Consider the following 18,813-nt stretch of genomic DNA (forward strand, 5'->3'; position numbering starts at 1 on the left):
GGGCTTGGGAGACAGACTGCTACAGTATGAGGCCAAACACAGGCACATGCATCAGCTTCACAGTGGAGCAATCCAGACAGGTATTTTTCCCACTTGCCAGTAAATTGCAGCCTGCAAGGCAGCAGTAGTGTGCTGTATTTTGGGACTCCTCTGTCTGGGGAGTCATCTGTTGCTGTTTCCAGAATGGGAGTATAGACTGCAAAGTGCCACTGAACTCAAATAGTCAGGCAGTTAGAATCATGGAATCACTTTGGTTGGGAAAGACCTTAAAGATCATCAGGTCCAACCATTCTCTCTCCACCAACTCTGCCAAGTCTGGTGCTAAGCCATGTCCCTCAGCACCACATCTCTGCATCACTGGCAAAAGATAAAAGCCAAACTTGCTGTCTTCTCTTCTTCACAGCACCAACTACGATTTGGCAAGGTAATGATTACTGGAATCAGAAATCAGATTTGCTTGTGTGCTATATACTGGCAGTATCAAACATACTGGTAAGCTCTGAGCATTAAGTATACCTCTCCTTCCTCTCCCAGTTTTCTTCTGACTCTTTAAGTGTTCTTTAAGAATAATCATGGTTATTTACTGTACAATAAATACTCTGAGATAATGCTTTTGCACAGAATGGCAAAACCCATTATTTTCTGTATTCTAGACTCTGACTGTTAAGAAAAAAATATTTTCAATAGAAAAAATATATATTATTTCTTTAATATATAATAAAAAATGCTTTCCATTAATCATAGAACCATAGAATTGTTTTGGTTGGGAAAGACCTTTAAGATGATCCAGTCAAACCATTCTCTAACTCTACCAAAGCTAGTGCTAAACCATGTCCCTCAGCACCACATCTCTGTGTTGAAATAACAATTATTAAATTATTATGAGGCTGCCAACTACCTCTTATATCTGCTTTTCTGGTTTGGAATAGTTGAATTAGTTCCGTTTCCAAGTCTGAATCTTTCCTGTTGATGTTGGAAAAGAGCGTTTTCTACACCATGTATCTACATGCTATTCATCTGATGAAGTATGTGACAGGTACCATTCACCTTGGAGTATCTCACAGATTTTATCATCTAACAGATTGCACAGATTCACAGGCTGCATTAGGTTGGAAGAGACCCTCAAAGGTCATCTTGTCCAACCCCATTTTGTTCAGCCTGGTTTCTAGAATGTTTCCTAGTAATTTCCCCACTTCAGCATCTTAGCATGAAATATGAGAGTTGCCAGGGTTTTCTTCTTAGTGAATCCAGACCAAGCCTCTAGTATTTTCCTTTCTCAGGAGATGATATATTTTCTGCAACTAGCTGACCTCATTCTAGCTAGGCTGGTAACTAATAGTTGTGTGTGGTGTGCTATAAATCCAGTGTTGTGTGCCCATGAGAGAAAGCTGTGTGAAATACACAGCTCTTCTGACCATTCTTGTCATTTCTAGCTTTTATAGTAGCTAAATGTGAGTAGCTGTATGTAGTGAGTAATTCCTGTCTTTCCTTTCTGAAAAGTCTCATTTATTCTAGCTGTAACAGTGCATTTCTTGAATAATTTAAAAGCAGAATGTTTAAGAATGGATGTGATAGTCTCACTGTTACTGAGAAGAGGCTATTACTAGTCTGAGCTGAGGCCTTCATAATGCTAATATTTGTCTTTCTGCTAAACTGCACAAACATGCACTTTTGTTATCATTAGCAGAGAATTTCTGAGATCTTTCAGGACAAAGTTCTTTTTTTTTTTTTCCTTTTTAAATGCTATTCTTGAGGTTTTAAGTAATTTGACATGTTCTATGTAAAAACAGCACAGACTTCTGAAGTTACCAAATTAGTGATATTAATGAGCTCCCATTTTTAACTGTTAATGGCTTCTGATATAAAATAATTACACTTACTGCAGCCACAGATTGCTAATGTTTGAAACCAAAGGTTATCAGTTGGTTGTGGTTAATGGAGTTTAATCTGGCTGGTGGCCAGTCACAAGTGGTGTTCTCCAGGACTCAACACTGGGTCTAGTTCTTCTTAGTGTCTTTATCAGTGATCTGGACAAAGGAATCGAGGACATGTTCAGTAAGTTTTCAGGCAACACCAAGTTTGGTGGGAGTTTGTTCTCATAAGGGTAGAAAGACTCTATAGGGGGAGCTAAACAGGCTGGATTGATGGGATGAGGTTCAACAAGGCCAAGTGCTGGGTCCTGCTCTTGGGTCGCAACAACCCCTTGCAACACTCCAGGCTTAGGGAAGAGTGGCTGGAAATCTGCCCAGCAGAAAAAGACCTGGGGGTGCTGGCTGATAGCCAGTTGAAGATGAGCCTGTAGTGTGCTCAGGTGGCCAAGAAGGCCAGCAGAATCCTGGCTCGATCAGGAAGAGTGTGGCCAGCACGACCAGGGAAGGGATTATGCCCCTGGACTCAGCACTAGTGAGGCCTCATCTCAAGTCCTGGATTCAGTTTTGGGACCCTCACAGGTGCTGGAGGGGGCCCAGAGAAGGGCTATGAAGCTGGTGAAGGGTCTGGAGAACAGGTCTGGTGAGCAGCCCCTGAGAGAACTGGCGTTGTTTAATCTGGAGAAAAGGAGGCTGAGGGGACATCCCATCACTCTCCACAACTCTCTGAAAAGAAATTCGTGTGTGTTGGTCTCTTCTCTGTAATAACAAGTGGTAGGATGAGAGGAAATAGCCTCGAGTTGCCCCAGGGGAGGTTTAGATTGGATATTAGAAGAAACGTCTTGACTGGAAGGGTTCTCAAACCTTGGAACAGGCTGCCCAGGGATGTAGCTGATGTGGATGGGATGTACTTTAGCAGCAGACTTGGTTGTGGTTGGACTCAAAGATATGAAAGATAATTTGCAGTGTAAACAGCTCTATGATTCTCCGACTATTACAGCTGTTTGCTGTTTATTTAGTCTCCTATTGCTCTGGTACAGGGGAACCCCAACTGGAACACTCTTTGTCTGCCAAAATGTATGCATCTTGTTCAGACAAGATCTTTTTCTTTGAACTGGATTATATAATAAGAATTAATGAACTCACTTCTGTTTGTGTTGTGATAGGTGAGGAAGAAAAACCTCCTCCCCATCAGTAGTTTGGCAGGACAGCAGGAGGTAGCAGGTAGAGCCTTTCTTAGCTAAAGACAGAATAGGTAGATAGTTTCCATTTGTATGTGTACATAGAGATGTTATCTTGCAAGACCTGAAAGACACTGACAGGACACATGATGGAATGGCATTTCTGCTTTTGCCTGAGCTGTGTGGAGAAACTTGCCCTGCTGCTCTGTTTTGCAAATAAATTGCTATCTGAAACCTCAGAAGCACTGAAGTGACTCAGACCAACCCAGCACAGATTCATAGAATGGTTTAGGTTAGAAGGGATCTTAAAGATATCTACTTTCAACCCCTTTGCAGTCAGCAGGGACACCTTCCACTAGCCCAGCTTGCTCAAGGGCTCATCCAACCTGGCCCCGAACACCTCCAGGGAGCGGGCATCCATGACCTCCCTGGGCAACCTACTCCAGTCTCACCACCCTCACTGTAAAGAATTTCTTCCTAATCTCCAGTCTCAATCTCCCCTCCTCAAGCTTCAATCCATTCCCTCTCATCCTATTGCTACAAGCCCTTGTAAAAATGTCCCTCCCCTGCTTTCTTGTAGCCCCCTTCAGGTACTGGAAGGCTCCTCTAAGGTCTCACCAAAGCCCTTCTCTTCTCCAGGCTGAACAATCCCATCAGTGAAATTCAAATAGTCATGTTTGTAAATAAATACAATTCATTCATCTAGAATAAGAAGAACATCAGTTATAGCCAGTGTTGGAGGGAGGTATCAAAACTGGTTTTAAAAGATAGTGAGTATAATTTGAAGTGGTGCTGTCAGGTTAAACAACTTGGGTCTCTCTCCCTGTCATATGTGTGAATTCAGAGCAGTTTGAATGGAGTTGCACCTTCAGTGCAAGTAAAATGACAGCCATACTCTATCATATGTAACTATGAAGGTGAAAAAATTCAAATTTCCCATTGGTTGGGAAGAGAGTAATTCCCTAACTTCAGTGAAGTTCCTCTGAATTGATACTAACATAATAAGGAAGGCCTTGGTCTCTTATCTTTTCTAAAGTATGCTGTGCAGCCTTTTAATGCTGCTGAGGAATTAACAGAAATGTCAATCATGCTTTAGCAGAGCCTAAAAATACCTTCTAGTCAAAAGGATTGTCACAGAAATACTGAAAATGTGAAAGGACAGGCAATTCTCATCTTCATAGCTAGCTGCATAGCCATGCTCAGCTATGAAGAGCCTGTCCTGAGAAGTGACACACCAATTGAAACAAAGCACAATTAATTAGCCCAGAGCCTAAATTATAATGTTCTTTAACATGAGCACTGGGGAAATAAGGCTGGAGACTGAAATGGTTTTGTGATTACTAAGTTTGAATATCTTGGATGTTGGTGACCAATGTTGAACCCCTAAATAAGGTCCAAGCAGCTTTCACTGAGCAGCCAAAATTGCCAGTAGTTTCACAGGATCACGGAATTATCATAGAATGGCTTAGGTTGGAAGGGACTTCAAAGATCATCTACTCCAACCTCCCTGCCATGGGCAGGGATGCTTCTCAACTAAACTTGGCTGCTCATCCAACTTGGCCTTGAACACCCCCAGGCAGGAGGCATCCACAGCCTCCCTGGGCAGCCTGTTCCAGAGTCTCATCACTCTTGTACTGAAGAACTTCTTTCTAAGATCCAGTCTAAACCTACTCTCCCTCAGCTTCAAACCATTACCCCATGTCCTATTGCTGGTTGTTGTGAACCTAAAGTGGTAGTGAGGGAATGTGAAATTACTGAAAAAATTTTGCATTAGATTGTGTCAAAAATGAGTATTGTCTGCTTGAATGCCTGTGCTGTGTACTTAAAACATTTAAGAGGACATAGATGTAATATATCATATCTCTCATTGTGGGGATCTTGCAGTTTCTTGTGTGCTTCTATAAGAATCAGTGAGTCAGCTCGTTTCCTTCCTTTCTACTCAAGTATAATATAGAGATCACTTGTACCATTCTGCCACGAAGGAATCAGAGACTCCCTTTGATTGGAAAAGACCTTTAACATCATGCAGTTCAACCCTTCTCTAACTCTACCTTTCAGGGAGTTGTAGAGAACCAGAAGGTCTCAGTCTCCTTTTCTCCAGATTACACAACCCCAGTTCCTTCAGCTGCTCCTCACCAGACCTGTTCTCCAGACCCTTCACCAGCTTCTCTGGATCAGCTCCTGCAACTCAATGTCTTTCTTGTAGTGAGGGACCCAAAACTAAACCCAGGACTCAAGGTGTGTCCTCACCAATGCTGCTTCCTGGGGCACAATCACTTCCCTGGTGCTGCTGCTCACACTGTTCCTCATCCAGGCCAGGATGTTGGTGGCTGCCTTGGCCACTTGGGCACACGCTGGCTCGTCTTCAGGTGGCTGTTGATCAGCACCCTTACGCCTTTGTTCAGTTTCATACAAATGTTTCCATGAGTACCTTGTTTGAAATACATAATAGGTCAGAAATGGCCATTTTATTTGCAAAACTCCTGTTAGCAAAGGGATTTGCTAATATTTACGGCTCTGGTTGTGTAGATAACGTTGTGCATCCTTTCCTAATTGTCTTTACATAATGAGATGCAAATTAGTCTCCAAAATAGTTGTATTTGTTTCACAGATTAATGTTTACTTGTGCCCTTTTTTTTTCGCATGTGAATTATAAAACTCTTCTAGACACATATCTGGTACATGCTAAGTTCTTCTACCACTCTGTATGCTTAGTCTGGGTTTACAAAGAAAATAATCAACATTTACATTTCTGCTTTCTGTCTCTCTTCTTCCTCAACGACACTCAAAGTTCTATTAATCTACTTGTATCTTCAAAAGTCAAGCAGCTCTCTTAAATGTTCTTACAGCTTCATGTCTACAAATTACACCAATGGAAAGGTGCTGCCAAACAGGTGGGACTCCAGACCTGGTGTGGTTAGAATTTAATAGGCAATGTCCTACTTAGCTGCAGCAGCTTTAGTCCTTCTGCAGGGAGTCACCTGTAAGACTTCTCATTGCAAGCAGCTGTGAAGCAGTTCCCACATTCCTTTTTTCGGAAATGGTCTCCCTCAGAAGGGGAGCTTTCTGCAACTGCTTCTGAAGCTCAGCTGCTGCCTGTATTTTTGCTTATTGCAGTGCTCCCCTATCTCCTCCTCTCCCTGCTGTGCTGGTGTGTTTTGCCATGGCAATGCTCAGTGGCCTGTGGGCATCAGAGCCCCTTTACCTCCTCCTGTGCCACTGTCTTCAGGCAGCCATAGACTGGATATGAGAAGAAACTTCTTCACTGGAAGGGATCTCAAATCCTGGCACAGGCTGCCAAGGGAGGTGGTTGAATCCCCATCCCTGGAGGTGTTGAAAAGAGGCCAAGACGTGGAGCTGAGGGACTTGGTTTAGCACAAGACTTGTCAGAGTTAGAGAATGGTTGGACTGGATGATCTTAAAGGTCTTTTCCAACCAAAACAATTCTGTGATTCTATTGCTGGTGGTGGGAAAAGCACTACTGAGGTGTCCCCACATCTGTTGCTAGCTTCTTGGGTGTAGATCTATCAAGATGCTGGGATTTTTGTCTGCTTTACAAGATTTGTGGGTTGCCCATCAATGTGAGTGTGCTGGTTATTTAAACTTTTTTTTTTTTTTGAGACAAAGATCTGGAGCTGCACACTCTTACTGTGTATTAGATTAATTGGAGATTGACAGCTGTAAACACTCAGAAGGGCAGCTAGCACCCATGCTTCAGTCTCATTAACACTAATGAATTAAGTCTGTGAACCCATGCACCTTATGTCTTCATTTCCACTCAGTGTTCTCTAGGTTCTCTAGGCTGAATAATTAGCTTTCAGAATTTACAACATACATCCCCAGGCCGTTTTCTGGATATTTATGCAATTAGTTTAATGAACTTTGCTGAGGTGCTTCTAGGTGATTAACAGTCATTACCTTCTCGGAATTACCAGTTTGACAAATTACCTGGAGATTTCACCTTCTGCAGTTAAGTTTTCCTATGCACTGGCTAAAGCCCAAACATTTTTGTGGCAAACTGGCCCAACCAAAAAACCAATGAAAGCATACTGGTTCACTGATGGTGATCCAGTATCGTTCTCCGGAGCCGGTAGCGTTCGGAGCTGAGTGGTTTGCCCGTTACCAGCACGTTACTGCTGGGTCAAACAGTTCCATAGTAAGAGCAGGGAAGGCGCTGGGGCTACAGCTGCAGCGAGCTCTCGGTGTGCCCGGTGGCTGGACGCGCCCCACAGGTTTCCTGCGGCGGGAGGGATCTGAGAGAGGAGATTTCCCTGCCGCGGGACCCGGCACCCGGCCTCCTCCCAGCCGAGGGCGGGTGCCGAACCGTCCCGGTCCTCAGGGGTCAACTGGAAACCAGCGCTCCCAGGGGGAGGAAGGGCGGGCTCGGCTCCGGCACCGTGGAGGAGCAGCGCGGGCTCGCCCGCCGCCCAAGCACGAAGGCGGCGTGGTCGCGGCCGGGCCCAACCTCCGCCGCTCGGCGGTAACCGCCCGCGGCCGGACTGCAGAGGGAGCGCGGCTCGCCGCCTCCCTCGCTCCCCCTTGGCGGAGCGAACCATTACGGCTCGCCGAGGAGGTGAGGCACCTGTCACCCGCCGGCAGCGGCGGCGGGCGGCCCCACGGCGGGCGGTGGCGGCTCGGGGCGCGTCCGGCGGAGGGGGCGCGGCGGCCGCGCCGCGGCGGAGGGGCGGGCGGCAGCGCGGCTGCGGCGGGGCGCGGTGGTTCTCCTCCCCTGCGCTGTCGCCGCGGGTGTGTGCGCACGGAGCCGTGTCGGTGCCCCATCCGCCGCTGTTGCCTGCAATGGCGTTGAGGCGCCGCGGCGTTTGCTGCCTCCTGTCAGGCGGGCGGCGACAGCGGCCGTTCTCCACAGAGGCGCCGGAGGAGGAGCGGGGGCAGCGCTGAGGCGGGAGGCTGGGGAAGCCCGCCGCGGTTCCTGGCTGGGTAAGGCGGGGTGCGCGCTCCGCGGGAGAGCCGCCGGGCTCGGCGGGGGAGCAGCCTTGTCACCGGGCTTTTGTTTTATCGGGGCCGAGCGCCACGGCGGGAAACTGCCAGGGTTCTGCCCCGCCGCAAGGTGTTGTCGCCCGGAGCCCCAAGCCCGCTGGCGCGGCATGGCGCGGCCGCCCGAGGAGCAGCCGCCGCAGGGGCTCCGGCGCTGTCCTCTCGGGTGAAGTTTATTGCCTTCTTCCAACCTTGGAGGAGCAGCGGGTCGCGGCGGGAGCCGATGCCGTGTGGCCTTTTCAGATCGCCCGTGGTGATCGGCGTCCCCCGCTCGGCAGGGCGGCGGGAGCGGGGCGCAGAGAGGCGCGGGGATGGGTTCAGGGTTACGGGCACCGCGTGTTGCAGCGTCCAAAAATGAGGCTTCCTCGCCACGGTGGGAGCGGTGGAGAGGAGGAACGGACGGGAAGGGAGAGGGATTTGGCTCACAGCGAGCGCGGTGCTGCGGGAGCCGGGGGCGGCCACCGAGGCTGAGGAGCTCCGGCACGGCGGCCGCAGCGAGCCCCCCGGGGCCGGCGGTGGGAGCGGCTCCAGCTCTTGGCTTCTCCTGCAGCTGCTCCTTGGGCACCTCCAGGCTTTTCCAGGTGCTCAAACCGTTGCCCTTGGCAAGGGACAACTTTCTCTAACTGGATTTCACTTTTTTTTCCCCCTATGTCAACCGAGGACGTTAAATTTGGGTGCAGGTTTTCCTATTCCCTGGAGCTGCCGCTGCTTAATTTGCCTTTCTAAGAACATTCTGTGATGGTATTTCTAATGTTTGATGGTGTTTTTGCTGTTACGTTTCCCTGAGAGACCAAAGGTGGTCTTGCAGTGCCTAAGGGAAGCAGAACCATCGTATTTGCATGGGTTGCTTTATCGTCAGTGGCAGCTCAGAGGTTTGATTTGGGGATTATTCTTCTTTATTGTGTTAGAAAAGTTAAATTGAACAGAAATAATGTTATTTTCCTTGTCATGTGGCCTTTCCATGCGTGCATGGCATTGTTGCAGTAGTTTGTGAATGGTAAAATGGGATCATATGTAGCTATGTAATGATATTGGAGATTGCAAATTCTCCAGTTTGAAAAAGTTTGTAATAGGTTTCTACATATGCAGTGTTAGATTGTATTTATTTTTTTTTTTTTACTCTTTGTGGTAAACATTTTAAGTAACAATAAAGGGAAATTGTGGCTTAAAAAAGTGCAGGTACCTGGTGTGATTCAGAAAACCCTCCTTTCTATTGCAGGTGGAGTTAGCTGTTACTCTTCAACACCCTCATTTGCACTGCTTGGCCAGAATATTTGCCTCCAGATCTCATGCTGAGTATGGCTGTGCTGAAGGACAGTGCCCCCTGAGAAAACCTCTCCTCCAGCCCGGTCTGGGCTGTGGCACGCTACAGAGAGCAGTCCTGCAGAAACTATGTAATTTGGTTTTGTGCTCCTGGAGCAAACATGATGAAAACAGAGCCTTCAGGAGAAAGATCAACCCTCCGAAGTGCCTCTCCTCACAGGAACGCTTACAGAACTGAGTTCCAGGCGCTGAAAAGCACCTTTGACAAACCCAAATCAGATGGAGACCAAAAAGCGAAAGAGGAAGGAGAGGCCTTGCAGAGCAGAGGAAGGAAATATGGCTCAAATGTCAATAGGATTAAGAATTTGTTTATGCAGATGGGCATGGAGCCCACTGAAAGTGCTGGCGTTACCCCGAAATCCAGGGGGAAGGGTGGCCCTCCCTCGCCCCAGAGACGAGTTAGGCCCAAAGAATTTGTAGAAAAAGCAGATGGTTCCATCGTCAAGTTGGAGTCGTCCGTCTCAGAGAGGATCAGTAGGTTCGATACTCTCCACGATGGGCCTTCCTATTCCAAGTTTACAGAGACCCGGAAGATGTTTGAGCGGAACTCTCATGAAACGGGACACTCCAATCGCTATTCCCCAAAGAAAGAGAAGGTGGTTTCCAGTGAGCTTCCAGAGGAGTGGTGTAGCTCCAAGTCTCAGAGAGGCAGCACTGACTCACTGGACAGCCTTAGCCCCAGGACAGAGACCGTCTCACCAACTGTCAGCCAGCTCAGCGCCGTGTTCGAGAATGCTGACGTGCACAGCGCGGTCACTGTGGACAAGTCAGAAAACAGCGAGGAGTACTCCGTAACTGGACACTACCCTCTGAACCTCTCCTCCACTGTCACAAACATCTCCTCCCCAGCTGCAGACTTTGAGGGCTTCAGCCCTTCAAAAGATGGCACGTGGTCTCCCGCAGCCAAGCAGAATGCAGGCATGGTGTCGCCTGAGAGCTGTCAGCAGAACAGCATGCCTTCGGCACCAAGGCAAAAGACATCCACAGGCACTTTGGTAAGTTCAAAAACAATTGAAGAAATAAAGAAGAATGCAGAGGTCAGTGCTGATTCTCTTGAGATCTCTGCAGCACATCAACAGGATTTGGTCAGCGTGCTTGACAGCGAAAGATCTGTGAACAGCTGTGCTAGGAGTAAGTCAAAAACGGAGGCAGAAGTTTTGTTTCAGCAAAAGGAACGGTCAGAACACACAAAGGGTGTCTTTGATAGCCCTGAAGCTGCAGAATTGTCAAGGAATGCAGCTTCAGGTAGTGATTTTGCTACAAATGCTGTTTCGGATGCTACGGAGTCCCAATATGATGAGGCAAGTGAAAAAGAAGTGCAAGAAGATGGAAATAATTTACAGAGCTCCCACGTGTACATGCACTCTGACTACAGCGTCTATCGAGTACGCTCCAGATACAGCTCTGACTGGGGAGAGACAGGGACAGAGCAGGATGGTCAGGATGACAGTGATGACAATAACTGTTACGAGCCTGATATGGAATATTCTGAAATTAATGGATTGCCAGATGAAGATGAAATCCCAGCCAACAGAAAAATCCAGTTTAGCCGTGCTCCAATTAAGGTAATTAAGTTTTCTTCTGTTGTTCCTCTGCAGTTGGGGTTGTTTTGAAATGTGGCTTTATTTGAAGTAGGTTTTGACTGACTGTGGCTCTAGAAAGATCACAGTAGATCTTTCAGTATGTGGTTTTATGATGGTGAGCCAGTGAGTGTAACCCTAAATGAAGTAAGGAAGCTGAGCTCTGATGAACCTGTGTCATTTCCTAGACTCCTTGAAGGCTAAACCAGCAGAAATCAAGAATGGCAGCTGGGTTGGTGAGGCTTGGGGTTTTGATATGTGTGTTTTTTGACTTTGGTGACTGAGCTGTAATGCGGTGAAATGTAGAAGTGGTTATTTGGTGGCCTTTGGGCTGGCGGTTGTTCTTTTAATTGGAGACCACAGCTTCTTTGAATTGAGGGGCCTTTTTTTCAGCTCTCATCAGATGTTCTTTAAAGTCCCTGTATTTAAACATTGTGTCATGAAACACAATGTGACTGTCTCATAGTAGAGGCCTGTTAATAATTCCATGTCTGAATAGAGTTCAGTGTGGGTTTGGAATAGCTCTGAAGAAAGAGACTTTGGTGTATTGGCTAATGAGAAGTTCACCATGAGCCAGCAGTGCCCTCATGCAGCCCAGAAGGCAGCTGTGTGCTGGGTTGCGGCAAGAGAGGGGATTCTGCCCCTTGACTCTGCTCTGCTACAACCCCAACTTCAATAGTGCATCCAGTTCTGGCGTCCCCAGAATAAGGACACAAAGCTGTTGGAGTGAGTCCACAGGAGGTCGCAAAGATGATCCAAAGGCTGGAACACCTCAGCTGTGAGGACAGGCTGAGGGAGCTGAGGTTGTTCAACCTGGAGAAGAGAAGGCTTCATGGGGACCTCAGAGCTGCCTTCCAGTACCTGAAGGGATCCTGCAGGAAGGCTGGAGAGGGATTTTTCATAAGTGTGTCTAGAGACAGGACAAGGGAATGGTGTGAAGCTGAGGGAGAATAGGTTTAGACTGGATCTTAGGAAGAAGCTAATCAGTATGAGGGTGGTGATACTCTGGAATAGGTTACCCAGGGAGGTTGTGGATGTCTCCTCCACGGGGGTGTTCAAGGCCAGGCTGAATAAAGCTTTGAGCAGACAAGTCTAGAGAGGCTTCCCTGCCCACAGCAGGGAGGTTGAAGCAGATGATGTCTAAGATCCCTTCCAATCTAGGCCATTCTATGAATTAGCATCTTCTTTTCTAGTAGCTTTGTCCCTTAAAAACTTGAGAACATTATCTCCACAGAGAGGCAGAAGCCAGTTAATTAAAACACCTGATGAAGGATAGGTTTCTTGCAGAGCTTTTCTGGTTTAAGTGCCTTGAAATGAGAGCTTAGAATGTTGGTTTGGGTACTTTCACTTCAGAGAGCAGCAACTCGTGTTTTCTACCAACTTGTCACTGCTGAGTCTCAGAATTAAATCTGTATTTTATTCCAAGTTGCTATTGCCCCTGGGCTCAAATGGACAATTCAAACACCTAGGTTTTTCCAGAAATGCCTCTTGAAACAGCCTTATCTGGTGGGATACTCAAAATTTAAATGTTTTCCAGATTAAGAGTCTGTAATTGAAATTGCCTGGATTTTCATTGTGTGATGTTAGCAAGGAAATTTGCTAAATCAATGAACAGAAGTTTCACTGTCAAGCTTGAAGTGATGTGATGAGCAAAATGAATCTTCACACCACCTGTGTGATGGTGAAGCTAAGATGGTTTAATTGAGGCGAAGATGGATATTTGCACTAGGATATTTTAATCTGAATGAAGCAACAAGGCTTTCACATCTGTTTATTGAAGGGTAGAGGCAGAGGAAATGACCTTGGGTTCTTCATGCTTTGAGAAGAGAGTTTTTAACACCGAAACAAACCATTCCAAGCCAAGATAATGAGGTTTTTTGTTACTGTTATTGTTTCGTTTTGTTAGTATTTTATTCAGGCTTGCCTCATGGACCAAAAATTCAGTGTTTGAGCTCCTTCTAGGTTATTCTCAGAATTTAACTAGTTGGGTTTCCTTATCTTTTTATTATTTTTTTAATGAAGCAGAAAAAGGTTTTATGACAAAGGATTATGGAAATTGGTGTGTGCGTGTTTATGTGTGTCCACCTTCTTCCTCATGTGGAAGGGCAATGGGTTACAAGTTACTCCTGGGGAAATTCTGACTGGATGGACTCTGCAAGAAATTTTTTTACAATGAGAACAGTGAGACATTAGAATCATCTCCCAAGGGAAGCAGTGAATTCCCCTATATTGGTCAGGCTTAAGACTCAGCTTGACAGAGTGCTGGGCCAGCTCATTTGAACTCCACTATCACCAAGAGAGATTGGACCAGAGCATCCTTGGGGTCCATTCCAACCTGGCATTCTGTGACTATGATTCCTCAGGCTGCACTAAAAGAAAAGATGAGCTGTCTTCTGAAAGATCCACCAGTTATGCACAGAGGTTTGTTTTATCATATTTATTACGGCTCAACAGGTAAGAATCCAGAAAGGGACTTTACTGATTCTTATTCTTGAGAAGCTTGGATTTTTCTACTGTTTCTGTTTTGAAAGAGCTAAGTAGTGATGTCCTTACTTCAATATATTGCTGTCATCTGTCTGAATTGTGCTGTCATACCAAGAGCTATTAGATTATTCTCTCAGTTATTTAGTTATGGAATTTTCTTTTATTCTCCAGTTTTTCATACTTTGTTCATTCCAGATTGCATACTAGCAAGTAATAATAACAGTCCACCAGGAGAACACTCTCAAAGTCATTTGTGTACATAATAAAAAGAGTACATTTGTCATGGTTTTAAGCATAAAGGACTCTGAACAAGCTTATCCAAAGTGAAATAATGGCTGCTTTAATTATTTTAGCATCTTTATTGTGGCACAGGAAGAAAACAGAATCAAAGCTGCCTTGAGAGAGAGCAGGGTGGGAGAGCCTGGAAGGTGTGGGAGATCCCCTGCTCTTTGTCCTGGGTGCCTGCAGCCTATTACTCGTGTGGGGAAACAGAAGTCAGAGTGTGTGGAAGGCTGGCAGGGGAGCAGGGTGGGCAGCAGAAGTTGTGGCAGATGAAAAGCTGCTTCTCAAGCCTTTCTTACTTCTCTCTGCCACCCTCCCTAACTCCCTTGGCAGTGTCAAGCAGCATAACCTCGGGCAGGCTGCCAGTGGCATCAGGTCACTGCCTGGCCACACCACCATGGGCAGGGACCTGGGAACAGCTGCTGGAGAGTCCCACGGTGGGACCTTGAAGGCTCTCAGATCTCTGGGCTCCTGTGCTGTCTCTCTCACAGTCCTGCTGGTTTGGCTCTGGCAAGCAATTCCTGCCTGACAGAGAGATTATTAGTGCAGAGGGCAAGGGGCCTCATGAGGTTCATGAGGTTCTTGCTCATGGTCAGGAGATGTTGAGGGGTGATGCTGCCCCTCTATTCTGGTGAGACCTCATCCGAAGTACTGTATCCAGCTCTGGGGCCCTCAGACAAGAAGGACTTTGACCTAGTGGAGCAGGTCCGGAGGTGGGTTGTGAAAATGATCAGAGGGCTGGAGCACCTCTGGTATGGGGACAGGCTGTGAGAGTTGGGGTTGTTCAGCCTGTAGAAGAGAAGGCTCTGGGGAGACCTTATACCTGCATTTCAATATCTGAAGGGGATCTACAGGAAGGCTGGGGAGGGACTCTTTAGAAGGGCTTGTAGTGATAGGATGGGGGGCAATGGTTTGAAACTGGAGCAGGGGAGATTTAGGTTGGACATAAGGAGGAAGTTCTTCACAAAGAGTGGTGAAATACTGGTTGCTCAGAGATGTGATTGAGGCCCCATCCCTTGAGACATTCAAAGTCAAACTTGATGGGGCCCTGAGCAGCCTGATTTAGTTGGACATGTCCCTGCTGACTGCAGGGGGCTTGGACAAGATGACTTTTTGGGTGAACTTTCCAACCCAGGGCATTCTGTGATTCTATGACCTGTTCCTCTCATGATGCTAGTGGACAAACCTACCTGATTTCTCCTGTAGCCATCTGTTAGGTGAGGAGCAAGCTTACTAACTGAACAGACAGCAACTAGTTAAGAATGTTTCTGTTCTAGGCAATTTTCTGGGCATAAATGGATTCATTAATAGTTTCCTGAGCATCACTTCATGCATTGCATAACTGAAAAAGCAAAAAGACAAAGCAATACAGGAGCATCTTCTGAACTGTTCAAAACTGCTTTCTCTCGATTAAAATGAAGCAATTTGTACTTAACTACTTTGCTAGATAATAGTATGAAAAATCCAATGCTGATTTCACAGCATTGCACCTCTGCTCTTCTACAGGTAAGCTCTAAAATAACAAAATTGACATTTGAATGTGGAATCTGTGAAATGAGCAAGTGGTTATTGCCATAAATCATTACTTGGAAGGCTTCCAACAGGTTTAAACAAACCTCTTAGAATTATTTTTTTCCAAGGGATTTTTTAAGCAAAAGTGTGAGAAGTAAGTGATCAGAGTGCTCAGTCTGAAGAGCAAAGCGCTTTCAGTTATGACCAAGAATCTTTTCTGTCTCTTCAGGGGACATGCTATGGTCCATGAAAAGTAATGAAGTATGGGCAGAAGGATGAATAAATAAAATCTTACTCATCAAACTGGTGAAGATTGAATTCTGCTCATCTCCCAGGCAAGGAAAAGGCCCAATTACTGAGAAACTCATAAAGACTCGCATCAAGAGGTGAAGGAATCATAGAATGGCTTAGGAAGAGACCTTATAGATCATCTGCTCCTACCTCCCTGCTGTGGGCAGGAGTGCTTCACAAGTAGACTTGGCTGCTCAGGGCCTTATTCAGCCTGGCCTTGAACACTCCCGTGGAGGAGACCTCCACAGCTTCCCTGGGCAACCTATTCCAGAGTCTCACCACCCTTGTGCTGCTTCCTAATATCCAGTCTAAGCCTTCTCTTCTTCAGCTTCAAACCATTCCCCTTTGTCCTGTCATTAGACACCCTCATGAAAAGTCCCTCTCCAGCCTTCCCGTAGGATTCCTTCAGGTACTGGAAGGCAACTCTAGGCTCCCCCTGAAGTCCCCTCCAGGCTGAACAACCCCAGCTCCCTCAGCCTATCCTCATAGCAGAGGTGCTCCAGCCCTTAGATCATCTTTGTGGCCCTCCTGTGGACTCACTCCAACAGCTTTGTGTCCTTCTTATGCTGGGGGCACCAGAACTGGATGCACTATTGGAGGTGGGGTCTCAGCAGAGCAGAATCAAGGGGTGGAATCCCCTCTCTTGCCCTTCTGGCCACACTCCCCTTGAGGAAATTCCTTTACAGTCTGTAATTCCAGTATCACAGCTCCCATACTCCATGGGCCATTTACTGTGCTCTGGAATTATGGCGTGTGTTTGCTGATCTCATCTCTATTGAAAGTTCCATTTGAGGAGCATGTGGCTGCCCAGGGGCCTTTGCAGGCATGGAGGATTTCTAGGTATTTAGAATGTGGCATCGTTAAGGTGAGCAGTTGTCTGAGTTTGTGGGAGCTCAGGTCAGCTTGGTGCTGTTCAATGCAAAACAGCCTAAAAGAGCCCAGGAATTGGTGCTGTTAGTAGAGGCAGGCATCAGTGTGTGGATGGGCATGCTGGTCTTTAGTTCATATTAGTGTTTATATCATGATAGAATGGCCTTTGTCAGCTCTAGCCAGCTCTTATGTTATTGTCTTTCTGCTCAGGGATGGAACTGAAACTCTCCAAGGTGAGTGCAAGAGGTGTTCAAGAAACATGTGGACATGGCACATTGGGATGTGGTTTGATGGTCATAGTGGTCTTAGGTTGATGGTTGGACTCAGTGATCTTAGAGGGCTTTTCCAACTAAACCAGTTCTCTGATTCTATCATTTAATAGCCATGGTGGTGTTATGTTGATGGTTGGACTCGATCTTAGAGGTCTTTTCCAACCAAAACAATTTTATGATTCCGTGAAACAGTTTAGGTAAATATGATGAGGGAAAACTCAACTTTTTTCTTGCCAAGGGATACTTTTCTGTACCAAAAACCCAAAATAAAACAAAACCAAACCAAACCAACCAACCAACCAAAAAAAAAAAAAAAAAAAGAGGCAGATACTCTGTGATTTATTGGCCTTTTTTTGAGTTTTGCAGGGTCTCCTGAGGATTGGGCTACATGCTGTTTCCCAAAAATTGTGGTACAAAATTCATTAGCTTATGGTTACCCACACTCTAGCAAATGGATATATATTAATTGTCCAAATCATAGTTATTTTTGAGCCATGCTTCCTCCATTCTGGATATATTTAGGATGGAAGAGTAACGTTCATCTCTTCTCCTCTCTCCAAATCTATGACGTCTGGTATCTTGATAGCTGATGGCTTCATCTTCAGTCAGTGCCATATTTCTGGCACCGGGTACACATTGGAACGTTTAAAGCTGTTAGCAGCAATGGGTGTCTCCTGCTGGGCCTCCTTTTGCAACCTTCTGTTCCGCTGACTTGGCCCTACCCAGTGAAGGAGCTGGAGTGAACTGGGGACTGTAGTCAAACCGTATGGCAGACAGCAGGCAGCTCATGGTGCACTGAGAGGGTTCAGTCCAAGCTGCTGCTGCTGCGGTTTTCAGGGTTCCATAAGGCTTCCTTGCAGTGCACTGGTGGTGAAGGCACCTCTATGCAGACCTCTCTGAGTTTTGGGCTAACAGGATATAGCTAGTGGCTCCTCTGTGCTTCTGCTAGTTATGCACGCTAGTGGTGGGGCCTCACATTCTTCCTTTCTTTTGCCATGCAGCTTGACTGAATCTTAGAGCCTACAGCACTTCGCTTCTCCAGATCATATTTTCTTCAAGTGGTCTTCAGGAATTGGGATTTGTGCTTCTTTCTCCCTCTTTTCTTTTTTTTTTTTTTTTTTTAAAGTGAGTCTTTGAAGAGGTTTTACAAGTAGTGTGGTGACTAGTGAAGTCTAGAATCTAAATGCTACCTGTATTTACCAGTTGTTTTGAAATTTGGTAGGAACCCTGTGATGAGTGTTCTTGCAAAAAACCAGTTGAAGGAACAAGTCTTTCTTTGAGGTGTTCCTTAATTCTCTCACTAAAATGCATTCAGGAATGTAAATAGTGAGGAAGAAAGAATCTGAAAGAATCACAGAATTGTCAGGGTTGCAAGGGACTTCAAATATCATCCAGTTCCAACCCCGCTGCCATGGGCAGGGACACCTCACACTAGATCAGGTTGCTCAGAGCCCCATCCAGCCTGGCTTTAAACACCTCCAGGGATGGTGCCTCCACCACCTCCCTGGACAACCTGTTCCAGTGTCTCACCACCCTCATGGTGAAGAACTTCTTCCTAACGTCCAATCTGAATCTACTCACTTCTAGTTTTGCCACATTCCCCCTAGTCTTATCACTACCTGACACCCTAAAAAGTCCCTCCCCAGCTTTCTTGTAGGCCCCCTTAAGATACTGGAAGGCCACAATAAGGTCTGCTCGGAGCATTCTCTTCTCCAGACTGAATAACCCCAACTCTCTCAGTCTGTCTCCATAGGAAAGGTATTCCAGCCCTCTGATCATCCTTGTGGGCCTCCTTTGGACACATTCTAGCACATCCATATCTTTCCTGTAATAGGTGCTCCAGAAGTGGACACAGTAATCTGACACTGCAATTACTTAGGAAATTTCTGCCCTCTCAAATATTATTTTTTATCTAGTAAACATCAAAATAAAGCATGCTGGAAACATTTGCAAGTTCCAATGTTTGCCTGATTCAGTGCTTAGTTTGGTATTTACCTGTTGTTGTTAAAGTGTTAGTGAACTATTTTGAATCATGGAAGTAATAATTGAAGTTTAAGCACTGTTGTGGTTGAAGGCCACCTGTCTGGCACTGAATACAACTCTCGTGGGAGTGGGAGGAAGAAATACAGCAAAAGACTTGAGGGGTTGAGACAAA

General features: G+C 46.2%; 1 protein-coding gene across 3 annotated transcripts in view; it reads left to right on the forward strand.

The window, feature by feature from the left end:
* Positions 1 to 9,468: 9,468 nt before the first annotated feature.
* The window catches only part of PPP1R9A (protein phosphatase 1 regulatory subunit 9A), a 128,176-nt gene continuing 118,831 nt past the window's right edge, over positions 9,469 to 18,813 (forward strand). For all 3 annotated transcript variants that reach the window (XM_054384739.1, XM_054384742.1, XM_054384741.1), the window contains exon 1: positions 9,469 to 10,932. In XM_054384739.1, coding sequence (XP_054240714.1) covers positions 9,469 to 10,932 — 1,464 coding nt within the window. The remainder of the gene's footprint in view (positions 10,933 to 18,813) is intronic.

This window comes from Indicator indicator, chromosome 11 (assembly GCF_027791375.1).
Source record: "Indicator indicator isolate 239-I01 chromosome 11, UM_Iind_1.1, whole genome shotgun sequence".
NCBI lineage: Eukaryota > Metazoa > Chordata > Aves > Piciformes > Indicatoridae > Indicator > Indicator indicator.